At 40.2% G+C, this 18350-nt stretch overlaps 1 protein-coding gene across 1 annotated transcript in view; it reads right to left on the reverse strand.

Moving 5' to 3' along the window:
- The window catches only part of CTNNBL1 (catenin beta like 1), a 161543-nt gene that overhangs the window by 119969 nt on the left and 23224 nt on the right, over positions 1 to 18350 (reverse strand). Inside the window, exons 2-3 of the mRNA XM_081257772.1 lie at positions 11694 to 11882; positions 6969 to 7075 (exon numbers count right to left, since the gene is read on the reverse strand). Of these exons, the coding sequence (XP_081113898.1) occupies positions 6969 to 7075; positions 11694 to 11882 (296 nt within the window). The remainder of the gene's footprint in view (positions 1 to 6968; positions 7076 to 11693; positions 11883 to 18350) is intronic.

Here is an 18350-nt window from a genome sequence, read left to right on the forward strand (position 1 = left end):
TAACTTTTTAAAATTTTGCATTTCTGACACCACCATGGTAAAAATTTTGTTAATGTTTACTAGCTATTTGTATTTCTTCTTTGCCCATTTTTATATCAGGGTGTTCATTTTATTATTGATTTATAAGCACTCTATATATTAATGAAATTAATCTCTGTCATATATTGCAAAAAAAAAACCCAGAGAAAAATATTTGTCCTTTAATTTGTACATTGTGCTTTTTTTTTTTTTTTTTTTTTTTTTTTTTTTTTTTTTTTTTTTTTTTTTTGCGGTAGGCGGGCCTCTCACTGTTGTGGCCTCTCCCCCTGCAGAGCACAGGCTCCGGACGCGCAGGCTCAGCAGCCATGGCTCACGGGCCCAGCCGCTCCGCGGCATGTGGGATCTTCCCAGACCGGGGCACGAACCCGTGTCCCCTGCATCGGCAGGCGGACTCTCAACCACTGCGCCACCAGGGAAGCCCATGTACATTGTGCTTTTTGACATAAAGGTTTTTAATTACCTTTGCCTTATGAACTCTATTTTACCTGTATGCTGAGCAAGGTTTTTTCTATGCTAAGATCAGATATATGGTGTACTTTTATGTTTATACATTTTAAAATGTTTAGGAGTAATAAAACTAAAATTTATTTCAGTGTATAATATAGGGCAAAGATCTAACGTTATACTCTGCAAATGTCTGGCCAATTGCCCCAATACTATAATCTATCTCTTTTCCACAAATTTAAAGAAATGCCACCTCTATCATACACTAAATTTTAATGTGTACTCTAATCTGTTTATGGGCTTTTCACTCCATTTCATTGATTTGTCTGCAAATTCCTGAGCCAGGACCATACTTTCATAGTGTTACAATATATTTTATATCTGTTACTGCAAAACACTCCTATGTTAGCCTTCTTTCTGAATGTTTCCTTGTCTATTCTCACCTGCTTATTACTCCAAGTAAACTTCAAAATTATTTTTGTCAGACCCCCCACCCATACCACATCCACATTTTTTTTTTAAGTCTCCTTCCACAGTGCTTACAAATAGATTACCTTTTAAATCACTAGTTCCCCATCACCTAAAGTGTGGAAACCAAATCAGAATCATGACATGGAAGGGCTGGTGCAGACTTCAGATATTCCACGGGGCAGTAGGCCTGTATAATCTTTGAATCTAATGGGCTCAGCAAACCTCTAAGGCTTATTTGCCTTACATGGGTAGTTTAAAACAAAACAAAACAAAAAATCTGATTTCTTGAGAGTAACTTGACAAAAGATTTTTGCAGCTCACTGGGAAGAATTAGCAAGGGAGACTGGGCACTAACTAGTAACAAACAAAATCATCTTGCATGCAAGGAAGAGATTTGGGGACTTGAGTGATAATTAGTGAATGAATGTCAGCCTGGAGAGAAGCTTCTGGTGGTATCCTGCAGGGCTCCATCCTTAGGTCTGTTTAGATCAACTATATTATTTTATTGTTATGTTTTGATCAACAACTTGGGTGAAGATATATAAAAGGCAAACTTAACAAATGTCATATAACACAAAGTTTATAGTGAACACAGCAGCTGACAGAATCAATTCAAAAAGTTTCTGACAGGCAATGATGACGGGCCAAATCTAACAGGAGAAAAATTACCTAGGGTCTATGTGGAGAACGCATTGAACCAAAAAGTCAAGTACAAATGCATGGGGCAGGAAAGACACAGTGTAGTAAGAGGACATGTGTAGAAAGGACCTGATGGTTTTAGTCAACTGTAACCACAATACAAATCAGACCACGAAACAGTTCTGCCAGGACAGACAACTTCTCAGTCATCTCTGGACACCTAGCACTGGGCACACTCCCTTGTCCACTGCAGAAATTCAGCAGATGCCTTCCAAACGAAGGAGCGGAGGAAAGTAGCTGCCACAAATGCTGCTGTGGTTTTAGGCTGCTTCAAAGAAGACAAGGTAGTTATGCTGATTAGATGACCGTAGAAGTCTGTGACATCTGTTATGGGAACCATACTTTAGGAGGGATATGGAAACTAATTTGGGGAAGCAACTGAGGTTATAAGGAGTCTAGATATCCTCTCACAGGAAGATTTGTTGAAATTCTTTTTCATTCGGAGTTGAAATCTTAAGAGTCAGAGATGCCAAATGGTGAAATAGGTTTCTCTGGAAAGTTAGATCTTTGTCACTGGGGGTAATTAATAAAAGGTGATATAAAAAAATCAATGATAAGAAGGGAGAAACGGACTGTACCTTTCAGTCCCTTCCAACTTTGAAATCCTTCTTCCAAATATGCAATCTTAACCAAATATCTTTAAGTTTAGAAAGTCAGAAAATTATCACAACAAAATGAGCAGAAAGTCAACTGTGAGCAGGGAAACAGCATAAAAATACCACTGGGGTCCCATGTGACATGAGTAACGAGATACAGTGGGAAATACCTGGACGTAGGAATAAAATTGACCTGGGTCACACCCCAGCAACATTATTTACTGGCTGTGTAACCATTAGCAGTGTGTCAATAAGTATTTATGGGCACATACTAGGTGCCAGTCACTGTGCTAGGTACTGAGGATATAACAGATAGCAAAATAATCCCAGTTGCTGTCCTCACCGAGCTCCTAACCTAGCACATATATAAATAATCTATTACGTACAATTCATTGTAAGGATATCCAGCTTTGCCCAAGAAAGTTGCCATTGGAACACAGAGCACTGGGCTCCAACCTCGTCAAGGGAGACAGAATATTAACTAACCTATCTCTAAAACTCAACGTCCTTAATCTTCCTATCTGAATTATAGTGAGGATTAAAAGAGATAATAAAATGCCTAACAAGTGTTGGCACGTAGTAGATAGTCAATGAATCTAGATACCCTCAAGTTTGCTACACTATAACAAAGAAAATTCTCTTTTTGCTGACAAAAGTACAAGCCCACTCATTTAAAAGCACACACTACAGTATTTGCAGACGGCTGCCTAGGGATTAGGTATACCTTCAGCAACAGAAGACTCACAGCTGCGGGGAGAGGATCAAGCTAGAGGTCAATGGGAATGCAATAGAGCAACATATTAAAACAGTAACCCAGGCTGAGATGGGGTCACTGATTCCATCTGGTAGGACGGAGAATATTCTGCTAGCTTGCCCATGTACATTTGCTTCAGACCAGCAGGATGTTCTCCCTCAACCACAAAAGTGAATTTTAGCAAGTGATCAGCAATGTTCAAAAACACTGTAATAACAACAGAAACCAATGAGTCCTCCTGCAATCACAAAACCAGCTGTAAGTGCACAGAGAACATGATGCTTCCTTCACCTGGCTAAATCAGCAGTTCTCAAAGTGTGGTCCTGGGACTGCAGGTGGTGGCTGGAGATCCTTTCAGGGGTTTATAAGATCAAAACTATTTTTACAACAACTCCAAAACATTATTTGCCTTTTTCACTCTCATTCTCTCAGGAGGGTATGGTGGAGTTTCTCAGACAACTATACAACAATGTGATGATATCATTGCCCTAATGGCTAATGAAATGTGTACTTGAATATTCTAGAATTTTCTTAGATAAGTACTTTGGGGTACTCAATAATTTAAGGGTGCAAAGGGATCCCGAGACTAAAAAATTTGAGGACCACTCAACTAAATAGTTCTGCCCCTGCAAAAATGAAGAGGGAAACAGCACACTCTACTAGATGTGATGTTTGGGAGAAAGATCACACAGTGCAAAGTAGCGGCTGCATAAGAGAACTGTCAATTGAATCTGAAATGCAGCCAAATGAAGAGAGGCATTTTTTGGTATGCAATCAAAATGACAATTGCATACATGGGAAAATAAATTTGAATGTTTCTGATCTCAACCGGAAAGTTTCATTCAAATATGCTCCAGCAATTTTCATCTTAATTGCACCTTGCTGGTCTAGAGAATTATAAGACACTGCGCCAGTAAGAATTCAAGAACTCAAAGTTAAAACACAATGTAGTTTCCTAAATGCTTCTGGACATAAAAAAAAAATGTTCTTTATGCATAATTTCAATTTTCAAATGTTTAGATCTTAAAACTAAAATAGTATATAAATTTTGTGTGAATGGAAAACACTGTTGATACTTTTAAATAAAGCAACATTTTCTTAAAACCAGTTCATGAATTGTAACAATATAGCATCTGTGGTACCTAAGATGTAGGTGGTGAACATAAGCTGCTGAAACTCGCTGCTCTAAAATGACAAGTATACCTACCAAGCGGGCAAAGGTAATACTGCCATTCCAAGAAGTAAATTGGATTTCTTACATTTCTAGTGTCATCAACCTGTGGCATAGCTGCCTCATAATGTATCCTTGGGTTCCAAGCAATAGGGATGCAGTAAATATGACATCAACTATATAAGATCTCTCTTGTTTACTGAGTGCCTACAGTAGGGCAGGTACTGTGCTAGGTACTACAGAAACAAACAATACACACCAACTAAAAGGAACAGAGTCTAATGCAGGAAGACCGCTGAGTAAAGAAATAACAATAAAACAAATGGCAAAGATGTTGAGAGATCAAATTCATTGTGGGCAAGAACGTAGGGAAAGAGACCTGCTGGTGACAGAACTAAAGGATATGGTGGGGAGCTTGGCAGCAGCTATCAAAGTTTAAAATGCACGTGCCCTTCAATCTGGGAATTCAACGTTTAGATGTGTATCCTATAGAAATACATGTACACTAAGACACATGTACACAGAGGTTCACTACAGCGTTGTTCATAAAAGCCAATATTTAAAATAACCGGGCTTCCCTGGTGGCGCAGTCGTTGGGGGTCCGCCTGCCGAGGCAGGGGACACGGGTTCGTGCCCCGGTCTGGGAAAATCCCACATGCCGCGGAGCGGCTGGGCCCGTGAGCCATGGCCGCTGAGGCTGCGCGTCCGGAGCCTGTGCTCCGCAACGGGAGAGGCCACAACAGTGAGAGGCCCGCGTACTGCAAAAAAAAAAAAAGAAAATAAAAAAAAAATAAAAAGAAAAAAAATAAAATAAAATAACCAAATGTCCATCTATAGAAACATAATAAATAAATCATGGTATCTCCGAACCATGAAATGCTATGCACCAGGCACAAAATATAAGGTAAATATGCATGCACCAACACTGAAAGATCTTCCGTTATGTGACCAAAAAAATCAAGGTGCAGAATATGTACAGTATGATTTAGGTAGGAGAAAAATATTTGCATATTTATATATGTGTAAATAAGTGTACAGAAAACAATCAAAAAGGATACCCACAGAAGTGTTCACAGGCGCTATCTCTCAGTAGAGGAATGGAAAGGGGATCAGTGCAGTGAAGGAGAGCTTTCATTTTTCATTCTACTATGCACTATTGGTATTTTTTACGATGACAATCTATTCGTGTATTACTTATATAATCAAACACACACACACACACACACACACACACACACACACACACATGCACACAGCAGTATGACAAGTGCAATTACTGCTGTACGGCAGAGGTCAGCACAAAAACTGATAGGACTCTGGTGCGGGGAAAGCTGAGCTCTGATCTAGCTACTCCTACTGTCAAATGGGGGGTGTGGCCCTAGGTCCAGTAACCAGGTTCTCCCCTCTCCACCTCCTCATCCACAGTACAGAGAGAACGTAGTGGACCACATTAGCCTTACCAAGTTGCCATGACAACAGGATGCTCTCTGATACTTCTGTGCCTTTGTTCCTGCTAGTCACATTGCCTGGCATGCCTTTCCATGTTTTCTGCCTAACTAAAATCAAAATCATTCTTCAAGGCCCAGCCCAAATACCACTCTTCTGTGAAGCCTTCAATATCCCCCGACTTGGTATTCACTGCTTCTTCCTCTTTGCCCCCACAGTACTTTGCTTGTATTCCTTCTACCATGCATTTATAGTCAGTCTCCGTAGTAACGTTTAAACTTGAGTGCAAAGACTATACTATTCAACTCCTAATTGCCTAGGGGCCTTAGGCATATTAAGATTCATTAAAAGTGTATGTCCTAGGAGGGAGGAAGGGAGGGAAAGAGAGATTTAGGACATTAAAATCTGTATAAATACGAAAATCCATTTACTTAGGATTCAAAACTGATGCAAAGTTATCAGATTCCTCATTATAGCACTTCACAGTGCACTGAGGAGCTGGTGTAGTAACAACCATATTAACTATCATTTCATGAGCACTTACTATGTGCCAGATACTGAGCTAAACACTTGCCATTATTTTCACTTAGCCTTCACAACCACCCTGTGAGGAAGGTACTATTTCTTTATACAGATGAGACACCTGAGGCTAAGAAAGGAGAAATAACTTACTCAAGGTCATGTGGGAGTCACACCCATATTTGTCTAACCCCAAAGCCTTTGACATTTCTCAACAGTAAAGCTATCACTAATGGCAGCCATGGTCAGTCTTCCTGGGGCCTTGAGAAGAGTAATGCAAAAAAGAGTTAACATAACAGGCCTGATCCTTAGAAGGGCCTGGTCCTAGGCTGGCAGCTGGGAACCTGGCTTTTGAAACAATTCCTAAGTGATAAGGTTGCTTTGCCCATCTGGGGCACTGAACATCTGCTTTCCTTCTGTGAGTCTGGAATTTTGGTAGCTGTTGCTGGCAGAGAATGCTATGATGTGTCTTCAATAAATACCCTGGTCTCAGAGTCTCAAATGGGTTTTCCTAACAGAAACACTGCACATGTGATGATGTATTTCACTGCTGGAAAAAGGAGCAGGTCTGTTGACCCCTCCCAGTGGAAGGGAGAAAACACAGGAAACCTGTACCTGAATTTCTCCAAACTGCCTGATGTGTCTTTTCCCCTTGCTGATCTTATTGTGTATCCTTGAGTACCACTGACTCCAAGTCCTGGGAGTACTTTTAGTGATTTCCCAAACATGTGGGTCATCGTGGGAAGACAAAACACACAAAGAGCAAAACAAAATAGCAAACAAAACATCTCAGAGAAGAAAGGGCAAAAACAGCAAAACAGAGACTTACTTCTCTGGATTGTCTGGAAACTTGATCCGCAACTCTTGGTTTTTGTATGATCTTTTTTCAAATGTAAGGATCATCTTCTTCACTGAGCTTTCATCCAATGGTTCTTCCTGGGGTAAAGAGACAAATGCAACAATTTCAGTCCAAAGGGATTTCTTATTCACTAATCACTACTTCTTTCCCGTGGCTCTTACATGGCATTCTGCCCCTCACCTTTCTGGATTAACTGTACAGTAAATACTTTATCTCCCCCATTAGAATGAGGGTTAAGGTTGTACATCACATGCTACTTTGTATCATCACTCTGTGTGTCTCACATCTAGCACAGGAAGTTCAACTTAAGGTATTAAAGACTCACTCATTCAACAAATATTTCTTGAGCATACTGTATGGCATGGAGTAAGCAACGATATTAAATGAATATTGTTTAATATTTATTTCATCCTTCTCTTCTGTTGTACAGGTAAGATAACATTTAGAAGTTTAAAGAACTTGTTTAAGGTCAAACCCTGAGTCAGTGAGAGTGCCCCTCAATCTTTTCCCTACACCAGGGGTCAGCAAACTATGGTCCATACGTCAAATTCAACCTATAGCCTATTTTTGTACACCCATAAGAATGGTTGTTAATTAGCAATAGTCACTGCTTTGTGTTTCTTATATTATACATTACTGTATCTAGTCCTTACTAGCTACTGAGAAGGGTATCAGACAGGTACCTGGAATCCCGATACAGCAACAAGAATTTAGTAACCTCGCTCAGAGGAAGCATAAAAAAACTAGCAGACCATACAGAATATTCTTACTTCATACAGTGGAATAATACCTACAAAGGTAAATAAAGTGAATTTTTGAAAACAGAATCATTCGCCCCCCCCCAAAAAAAAATCTACACTAAAGTTTCAGAAGTGTTTTTTCCTCAGCTTAGTTCCCAGTTTAAAGTAATGTGCTGCAGTGCACTCTGCCTCTCTAACACTCTCCCAACTCCTAGCTTCGTAACTTTGAGTCGTTGACCAAAACTCACACCTAAAAGCAATAAAGAAACTGCTATTAAGAGAACCAGAAATAGGGCTTCCATGGTGGCGCAGTGGTTGAGAATCTGCCTGCCAATGCAGAGGACACGGGTTCGAGCCCTGGTCTGGGAAGATCCCACATGCCGCAGAGCAACTAGGCCCGTGAGCCACAACTACTGAGCCTGCGCTCCGCAACAAGAGGCCGCGACAGTGAGAGGCCCACGCACCGCGATGAAGAGTGGCCCCCACTCACCGCAACTAGAGAAAGCCCTCGCACAGAAACGGAGACCCAACACAGCCAAAAATAAATAAATAAATAAAATTAAAAAAAAAAAAGAGAACCAGAAACAGATCCTTTTGGAAAGCACTGAATCATCTCATAATTTTTTTTTTTTTTTTTTTTTTTTTTTTTTTTTTTTTTTTTTTATTTTGCTGTACGCGGGCCTCTCACTACTGCGGCCTCTCCCGCCGCGGAGCACAGGCTCCGGACACACAGGCTCCGCGGCCATGGCTCGCGGGCCCAGCCGCCGCGCGGCATGTGGGATCCTCCGGGATAGGGGCACGAACCCGTGTCCCCTGCATCGGCAGGCGGACTCCCAACCACTGCGCCACCAGGGAAGCCCATCTCATAATTTTTTAACTACCTAAAAATGTTAGCTATTATGTTATTAAATTTAGATTTTGGCATATTGAGGGTTTTTTTAAATTTACTTATTTTATTTTTGGTTGTGTTGGGTCTTCATTGCTGCCTGCGGGTTTTCTCTAGTTGCGGTGAGCAGGGGTTACTCTTTGTTGTGGAGCACAGGCTCTAGGTGCACAGGCCCCAGTAGTTGTGGCTCACGGGTTCTAAAGCGCAGGCTCAGCAGTTGTGGAGCACGGGCACAGTTGCTCTGCGGCATGTGGGATCTTTTCGGACCAGGGCTCAAACCCGTGTCCCCAGCATTGGCAGGCGTATTCTTAACCACTGCGCCACGAGGGAAGCCCCGACATACTGAGTTTTAAGTGGGAGATACCTATACATTCATTTTGGGCGTAACACCTTTCTTAGATTTTATCAATGACTCCTGGACCCTGAGGTACTCTGTTGGAACCCCACCCGCTCCCCAGTGTCTACAGCTTTAAGGAGAGGCACCCTGACTTGGTAAAAAAACTGAAGTCAGTGCCCTGACTCAGTCAGGACTCAGAGCTTAGCTTCACTACTTACTACCTACGTGGCAACGTTACTTTGCTGAATATAATCTTCAAACCCTCACCAAGTCTAACTGATTCTACCACATAAGTGAATTCATCCACTTGGCATTTAGAATAAAGTCCCAAATCCTTCACATGACCTGTATAAGTAAGGCCTGGCAGGATTTGGCCCAGTAATCTCTCCAACCCCAAACCTCTGTTAGTGGCCCATGTCTGCTTATTCACTGTTGACTCTCCAGTGCCCATGATAGGGCCTGGCACACAGGAGACATCCAATGAAGATCTGTTGAAGGAAGGAAGGAAGGCAAGGAGAAAGGGGAAAACTACTACCTGTATCTTTCAAGGTCATAGAGATGACCTAAAGACATGAGGTACATAAAATTGTTTCATAAACTATATGACACTCTATTAATATAAGCTGTTATTGTAACTATTAGCATGATTGTTAATGTACCCAACTTATCACTGGGATTTAACTAAAATAATTTAAATTGCTAGGAAAGGGTTAAATCATTTTCAAGCAATCTCAGTACCTACGGCTTTTCTTTCCCTTAGCTAACATCCTGCCAACCCTGTAGGAAAAAACTTTATTAGTGTTAATAATACAGCTCTCATAGGATTCCCAAAGTCTTAGCCTCTCCAGGGTTTGGCCTTCCCTCCTTTAATTTCTCTCCAACACTGGGGGAAAACCGAATTATCAGTCTTAGTCATCAGCCACAGCAGTATCTCCAATAGCTCAACGTCAGAAACCAGAGGGAGATTTCAGAAAGATGAATGCTGGTGATGTAGCACAAAAAGGACAATAATATTTTACAAGTTCACGTGACTTTACAGGGGCAAACATCACTTGTTTTTCATCAAATGGGACTTCGGTGGCAGTGAGAAAATAACTCCTGGACTTGTAGCCTTCCATGCGTCATTTTTACAAAGCGACCTATTTTTCCCTGTCCCTGAACAGAAGGGCTGGTCCCACATCCCATTTCTGTCTTCCAGGCTAGAAACCATTTACCCATGACAGCTACTATCCTAATCCTCCAGTACCAGCCTTGCCCGACACGGGAATTATACCTGCCAATTAACTGCTGCTGCAGGGCTAACAGATTGATCAGAAGCTAGTAAGGAGGGAGGGAGAGAGGGAGGATGTGCTACACACACTGTTTGTCTAAGGCTGGCAGGGCTGCTGCCCTCAGAGAGGAAATCCAGGACTGTCTCCCACCACAGATTTCCAAAGTGTCACCATCTCTTAGGGGCAGACCCCCAAATTACCACTGGTAGAAATCCTAATGAGGAGAGAGTTACTGTCATAATACAATAAAGACCTTTTGGGAATATGAATCAATTTTTTTTTCTTCTCAGATTCACACTCCGGCTTCATTTTTTAAATCCAAACTTAGCATCAAGTCTTTGAGGGAACCAAAAAACAGCTGGCTCTTAAGAATCTAATTCATACTGAACAAAATGCCAGAGTGAAATAACATACAAGTTAACACTTAAGGATTTAAAGAGACACAGAAGGTAAGGTCACATTATTTTTAATCACTGATATTTTACCTCTATTCTTTTCAGCTTCATTCATTTATTCATTCAATAAATATTTGTTAAGGGCCTACACCAAGTTCTAGGCATTGCTCTGAATGCTAGAGATACAGCTGTGAACAAAACAGAGCCAGTCCCTGTTTTCAACAGAGGTCGGGGAGAGGACAATAAAATAACAAACAGGAATTTCAGATCATGATAAGTGCTGTGAAGACAGTATACAGAATAACATGATAAGAGAATAAGAGAACGACTTGCAGGGCTACTTCAGAGACAGGAACGACTTCCCTGAGGAGGAAGCATCTGAACTGAGACCTGAATGAGAAGAAACCAGTCATGTAAAAAGCATCAGGGGAAGAAGAGCATGCCAACAGAGGACACAGAAGTAAAAAGGTTCAGAGGCAGGAGTCAGTGCAAAGGCCCTAAGGCACCTTGAGGAACAGCAAATAGAAAGGGCCTTGGTCTCTCTTTCCCTAAACCGTATTTCTTCAGTCACATCTAAATACCTAATGCCCTAGCCGCGCCTTTAACTTCTTCAACTGTGTTGCTTTGCGAAGGCCATTTCAACTGCCTGAAAAGCCCCTCTTCCACTTGTTTGACAAAATTCTACTCCTCTTTCAAAGACTACTGACTGTACTTAAAAATGAGTGCCCTCTATGTGTCCTCAGTACTGGCTAGGAAGCCTCTCTGACCCTCCTCAGTCCATACTAATTGCCCCACAGTTCAGTGCTTGGGCCTCGATTATAATATATAAACCAGAATAATTTTAAAACTCTATCTGTAATGTTCTTTACAGTCTGTAAAATGCTTTCCCAACTCCATTATTCCACTTAACCTTCATGTCAACACTGTGAAGTAAGTATTCTTAACCCCATTTTACAGATTAAGCTGGGAAGTTCAGGGAAATTAAGCATTTAGCACTGAATTACACTCTACAGATGCTGTGTCAGGGCCGAGCATCTGAGCTCCAAGCCCAACTCTGCCACCTTACCTCTTCCTCTTCCTCCTCACCCTCTCTGTCAATAATTTGAAGCAGCCGTTTTTTGTCATCATCTGCTTCTTCTACCACAGTCATTTCCTCCTCCCGAAAGCGGCCACGCTCTCGAGTACCAGCTTGTCTCCGACGCATCTTCAGCTCTTCCTCTTCATCATCCCGGGGACGTTTTGTGCCCCTGTTGGGCTAAGAAAGAGAAAAAAGAAACACAGGACTTTAGAGCTGGAAAATATGTAGAAGGGCATACATACCAAGCATTCTAAAAGTTTTCGGAATTCCCTGACTGAGAAACACCAGAGCATACAATTTCTCCCACAGAATGAAGTAAAGCTCTAAGTGGTTATTTTTCAGACCCGCAACGATTCTATAAATACATGATTACAGTCACCTACAAGGTAGCTGGTTTTTGTTACAAGTATTTTTCAATATGCAAAGTTTAGCACTTCACAAAAGTTCCTGTATACACAGAAATCACGGGGAACAAGGCTACTTTGAGAAGGGAACGCTGGGTTAAGCTCAATTTACTAGTTAGGATTCAGTCCCCAACACCAATCCCTTAGTACCTGGTTTTAATTCAGATTTTTAAAAGATTATAGTCACTCACAAGTAATTCAAACAGAGAATATTACATACATAACTTCCAAGGGTCTACAACATTCTAAATTCCTACTTTACAGCAGAGTAGAGTAAGGCCCAGAGGTCAAGTATCACCCAAGGTCACAAAACCAGGGGCAGCACTGAAAATAGAACGGCACTTCCTGACTCCTAGTCCAGGGCTTTTCCCACCACACTGTTAGGGTCTCATTCTCCCTCTGACAGTGCAATCCATGGAGGAGTTTTTACAATTGCTTGCCATTCAGCTGGAATAAAACAGGGCACTACTGAAATGGGCCTCAGAACTGAGGAAAAAGAGCACCGCACTAGATATCAAACAGCCCAATATCTCCATTCAGCTCGAGTTACTACTGTGCAACTTTGGGCACATCATTTAACCTCTCTAAGCCTTACTTTCCTCATCTGCAAGTGGAGATTATCACCCTTTTCTCCTTACGAACTTCAGAAAAGATGTTTTTGTGTGTATTTAAAAAATTTTTTCCAGCTTTATTGAGGTATAACTGACATATAACTTGTGCAAGTTTAAGGTGTACAACGTGATGATTTGGCTCACATACATATTGTGAAATGATACCACAATAAGGTTAGTTAACACCTCTATCACCTTACATAATTACCTTTCCCCACCACCACTGATGGTGAGAACATTTAAGATCTCAGCAACTTTCAAGTATACGATACAGTATTATTAACTACAGTCACTCTGCTATACATTAGGTCCCCAGAACTTATTTACCTTATAACTGGAAGTTTGTACCAAACGGTGGCAAACTGTAGTGAAAGAACACTAAACTATAACAATACTAAACAATTATATAAAATTATTACTATGAGTTAATTAATCCAAATGATTCTGTCTTCCCCAACACAAAACATTTGTGTTAGGCTCTTCTTCAACGAGCTTTTCTTTATCTGTTACAATAACTGCACACACCAACAGTGTGCTAGGTGCCATGTGGTATGTTACTACCAAAGTGAAGAAAATGCTACATTCACTGCCAGCCTGCTAAGTTGCTTTTGGTGATAACAGACAAATTTCTATTATACATGATACACATCTCACCCTGTGACTCATAACCCACACTGTTACCGAACTCTGCTACCCCAGTGGTACAAAGGCATTCCCCTCTATATTCATGTACCCTGCTGGTTCCACATACCAGGTGCTTCAGTAAGTCTAAGCATATGACATTGCTTAGAAAACTCACATTAGACAATTCAGTTTGTGGGGTACCACCTGCTATTTTTCACTCTGTTCCTGAGTCTCCCTGGGATGGATTATAATTTCATATGATCACACTCTATTTCCATAAATATAAAAATTACAAAAATCTGTTGTCATCATTACTACTCTACACGTTAAAAAAAAGAAGAAAAAGAAAAAGGAAATCAACATGCCAGTAACCAAAGAGTACCAAAAAAGGGGGTGGTGGTTTTCATGTGAGGAGAAGGAGGTAGCTTGCTCCTAAAGGAGGGCAGGCTTCAAACTAGGTAGCTCCACAGTAGGTAAGGAACTTCAGCCCCCTGGGAGCACTAATTCTTTCAGGCTCCTAAAACAAGCCCTGCTGCGGTTCTGATTAGCGTGAGCCTATTGCAGCAGCCAAATCAAAGCATGAGCTCCACAGTCCTCCACGGAGAGATTTCTGGACTGTTTATCTCAGCGCAGAGAGAAAAGGCAGTGGACCACAATTAAAAGGAGAAAGCTAAATACTGCCACAGTTAAGAAATGCAAAAAAAAGAACAATGGCAATGTCTCTTTTGAACACATCTTCCGATCCACTTCTGTAAAACAAACATTTCAGAGGTCCAGGAGGAGTTTCATTTTTACCACTAATAATTTCCACTGAAATGGCACTTTCCTTCTGCAGAACTTAAAGCACTCCTTTTAATCTTCACCCCATCTCTGGGGATGAGAAGTAGTTAACAGTTCTATTTTATAAGCAGGGAGACAGGATGCCTGAGATCCTTTAATAAACTCTTGCAAAGACAACCTGGTGACTTCTAAAAGTTGAAACTGATCTCTGGGAAGTTTGCCAATTTCCATGATTCCAGGACCCTAGCTGAGACAGATCTGAGGGACTTTCAGGCAAGAACATATACCCATAAACGTAAGTCATACAAGACGTTAGCCAAGTTAAAATAATACTTGTTAAACCATTCATTCAACAAATAATTTATTAAAGAATTCCAAGGCTTGAAGGATCCTCAAGTAATTAGCCTGGCCTAGTACCAGTCCCAGGCTTCCATTAGGGTGATGTCTAAATGGGGACACAGGGATAGACAGGGCTAGAACAGATTCTTGAGACAAGAATAGCTTTGCTAATCTTTATGAATAGTCTAAGCACATTCCTAAGAGGGCAACCTTTAGGTTTACCCACTGTATCTCCAATTTCCTTCCCCCTCATACAGGGTATTCGGCTTTAGCTCCCCTCATGGAGGACAACTCTGTAGCAGAGCACAGAAGAACCCACCCCACTGGGATGCTCTGACATGGTTCCTTGACAAACATAACAGCTCCCACCTCCCTCTCCAACAGATGGATAAGCCTCCCAAAGGCCCGATATATTTTATTTCAGCATTTTTCTCTCCCAAGGCAAAATTTTAAAAACTTCTGTTCTTTACTTCTCTTCTCAACTCTCAATTCTTTTTCAGATACTAACGCTCCAAATAGAGAAGTTCCTACTCATTTCTGAAATTTGACCATTCTGAGTAATAAAGGTTAAAATTCATTTCTTTAACAAATATATAATAAGTGCCAACTATATATAAGGCACTGTGCTGGGGACTGCGGACACATGGCATAAAGACAAACATTGCTTTGCTATCAAGGGGCTTAACAATCTAGGACATAGCAGTCCAATCAAAATATAATGCAAGCCACAGATATAATTTAAAATTGTTTTAGCAGCCAAATAAAAAAAGAAACAGATAAAATTAATTTCAATAATATATTTTATTTAATCCAATATATCTAAAATATTACCATTTCAACATGTAATCAATATAAAAAATTACTAATGAGGTATTTTACTTTTTAAAAAAAAATACTAAGTCTTTGGAATTTGGTAGATGTATTTTACACTCGTGGTGTATCTCAGCACAGAACCAGCCCTATTTCATGTGCCCAACAGCCATGTGCAGCTAGTGGCTACCATAATAGACATCCCAGGTTTAGGGAATTTTCATCTGAGGGGTTCCTGTTCCCTGATAATGTCAAAATGAAATTGGATTTCTGGCAACACTGAATGAAATAGGGACTCATATAAAGCTGAAGTCCTATTTGTACAAGATCCCCATTAAAATCTGTGAAGCTAACAACACCCTGCCCCAGAAATAAACTTCTAGATTATATTTACCAGTATTCACCACTGAGAGGGTGATCAGTTATACAAAAAAAAGCAAGAATACGTAAGTGGGGAAGAACCTAGGAACTGCCAAACTGATTTCACTACAGAAGAGACAGAGGACTCTGGATCCAGAAAGGGAGCACTCACAGCCTGTCAGAGAGGTCATCAGCTCAGGCCTGAGCTCTCCTTGCGTTTTACACAACCAATACCAAGAGGATTAAGCCAGTCTTACCAGTCACCTTTGGAGATTAATTTGTTTTGCTATCTGAAAGGTGTTTGGAATCCCTCAAGATGAAGGAATGACAAAAGAAATTGTTCTTAATAAAGTCATTTCTCTGCTTCTGCTGCCCACAGCAGAAAAATGATTAACTCTTAACTTCTGATGTACTAGAACATCAGCCTTTTAAGGATTTTTACAATCTTCTACATTCCCTGCCTTATTCCCAATAGGTGGTGAGCGGAATAAATACTCACTAAGCATTTGCCACCATCCAACCACACAGCTGGTACCCTTTCTAGGATACACAAAGGATTCCCACTTGCTCAAAGCTTATAGGAAGCTCCAAGAATATATATATATGTCTTTACTGTCCAAAAATCTTGATGCCTTGTGTCTGTTTGTGTGTGTATGATGGATGATATATATACCCATCCCCCTAGAAATAGAAATCAAGACATCTCCATGAAAGCTTTGAAAGAATTAAAAAATTAAATAAGCAATCTGCCTAGACTAGTCCCTGCATACCCAGACAATATCCAACCTAAGCTTTAGGTTTCATTTCTCTCCCCATCTCTCTCTCTTTTTAATTAAAAAGCAGTGAGAAGCTGTAGCTATAATGAGGGGCTGTGGGAAAATGCAGTTATATTGGGCTCAAAGTAATGTACCATAGGAAGAGGCTACATCACCAGAACGAATCCTAAATTAAAACTCCACTATGAAACCAACCCCATTTCCTCTGAGCATGCAATCTATATTATCGCATTTATGGTCTGTCTCGACCTCAATTAGACTTGGGGGTGGGGGAGAAGAAAGGGGACTTCTATAATAAGCAATAATGGTATCATTATGATAAATTATGAAAACACACAGTGCAATTATTAATGTGCAGAGCACATTTGTACCAGGCTATAACAATGTAGATGTATACTGTGGGGGAACATCTAAATATAGCTCAATATTCCATGTCACCTGGTTAAGAAATGGAGTAATTTTCATAAAATGTACTTTCATGTTAATGGAAGAAAAATATGTTCACTTTTATTAAGGAAATGGAAAAATTCAAAGGAAATCTTCTATTAACTTTATAATAAACCAGGAATTCTTCACCTAGCATCAAGAAGGTCACATATCTTCAGAAAAGGGGCTTCCAAGTGGGGGCATAAAGTGCTGTTTCCTAAATATCAAACAATGGGAAAGACTCAAATGTGAGCTGAAAGAGATAATCTAGTTTATCCCTCTTTTTACAGAAATAGGGAAACCTGAGCTCGGTGGGTTTAAGCACCTTGTCTGTGGTAGGCAATAATATAAGGCTTCTAATTCCCAATATAATTCGTCTCCTCCTTTGCTATACTAACTAGTCATTCCTAACCTGTGTGCAATGGTGATATCCTGTTTGGAGAATGAACTTTGGAGTCAGATTTTCCTAAATTCAAATCCTGTTCCCTCTACTTAGCAGCCCTGGAAAGTAACTTACCCATTCCAGGCTTGAGTTTCTCAATCTATAAACTAGGAACAACCCACACTTTCACACAGACTTTTATATATATATATATAAAATATCTATATCTATATATATCTATATCTATATATACACATAAAGGCCAATGTTTCTAAAGTGCTAATCATAGTTTAGCCCACAGAAGACAATACATGTATCTCTCCTAGACACTCCTGACTTAAAATCAAAGAACCTCAAGGTTGGAGAGGGTGTTGACCATTAATAGGTGCTAAAACAAGGATCCCATTTTTAACGTCAAAATATTTGACAGACCCCACCCCAGCTGCATTTTTTTAGTATCCAATGATTGAGAAAATATACAATGACAACAAACAAATTTCTATGTATTTAGTAATACTTTTCATTGAATTTGTGTTTTTAACTCCCACATTTATGAGAGAGAGAAGAGAAGAGAAGACAAAGAGAAACAGAAAAAGAGAGATTAATTTTGAGAGAGATTTTGAGAGATTGAGATTCATTCTACAGAAAATGCTTGTGTATATCTGGATTCAAAACCTCTTGTAATAATTCTGAGTCACTAGAGACAATCCAGATTTTAGGAATCCTTGATCTAACTCAATTATCTTTCTGAGGTTTGAAAACCCTTTAAAACATTTCTGCTAGGCATAGGCTGGGGTTTCCTAACACTTCCGGTGACCAGAAACTTAACCTCCTCCTAAACTGCACCTCCTCCATCTCTGGATCACTCAGAGAGTTCATTCAATTAAGGGGAAACATTGCAACTTAATAATTTTCTTCCCTAGTCCATAATCTTTCTCCTTAAAGCAATATAAAATAGGTTTAGTCTCACTCTCACATTAAAAAAAACAAAACACTTTATATTATTTTAAGACAGTAATCCTATTTCATTCTTCCTCTCTCATTACCTTTTCTTTTTCAGAATAAACACTTTCAATATGAGATGCGAAGAATGTATGCAACACAGTTAAGGGAGGTGTACACATAATTAAATC

This window comes from Mesoplodon bidens, assembly GCF_964165515.1.
Source record: "Mesoplodon bidens genome assembly, chromosome: 15".
NCBI lineage: Eukaryota > Metazoa > Chordata > Mammalia > Artiodactyla > Ziphiidae > Mesoplodon > Mesoplodon bidens.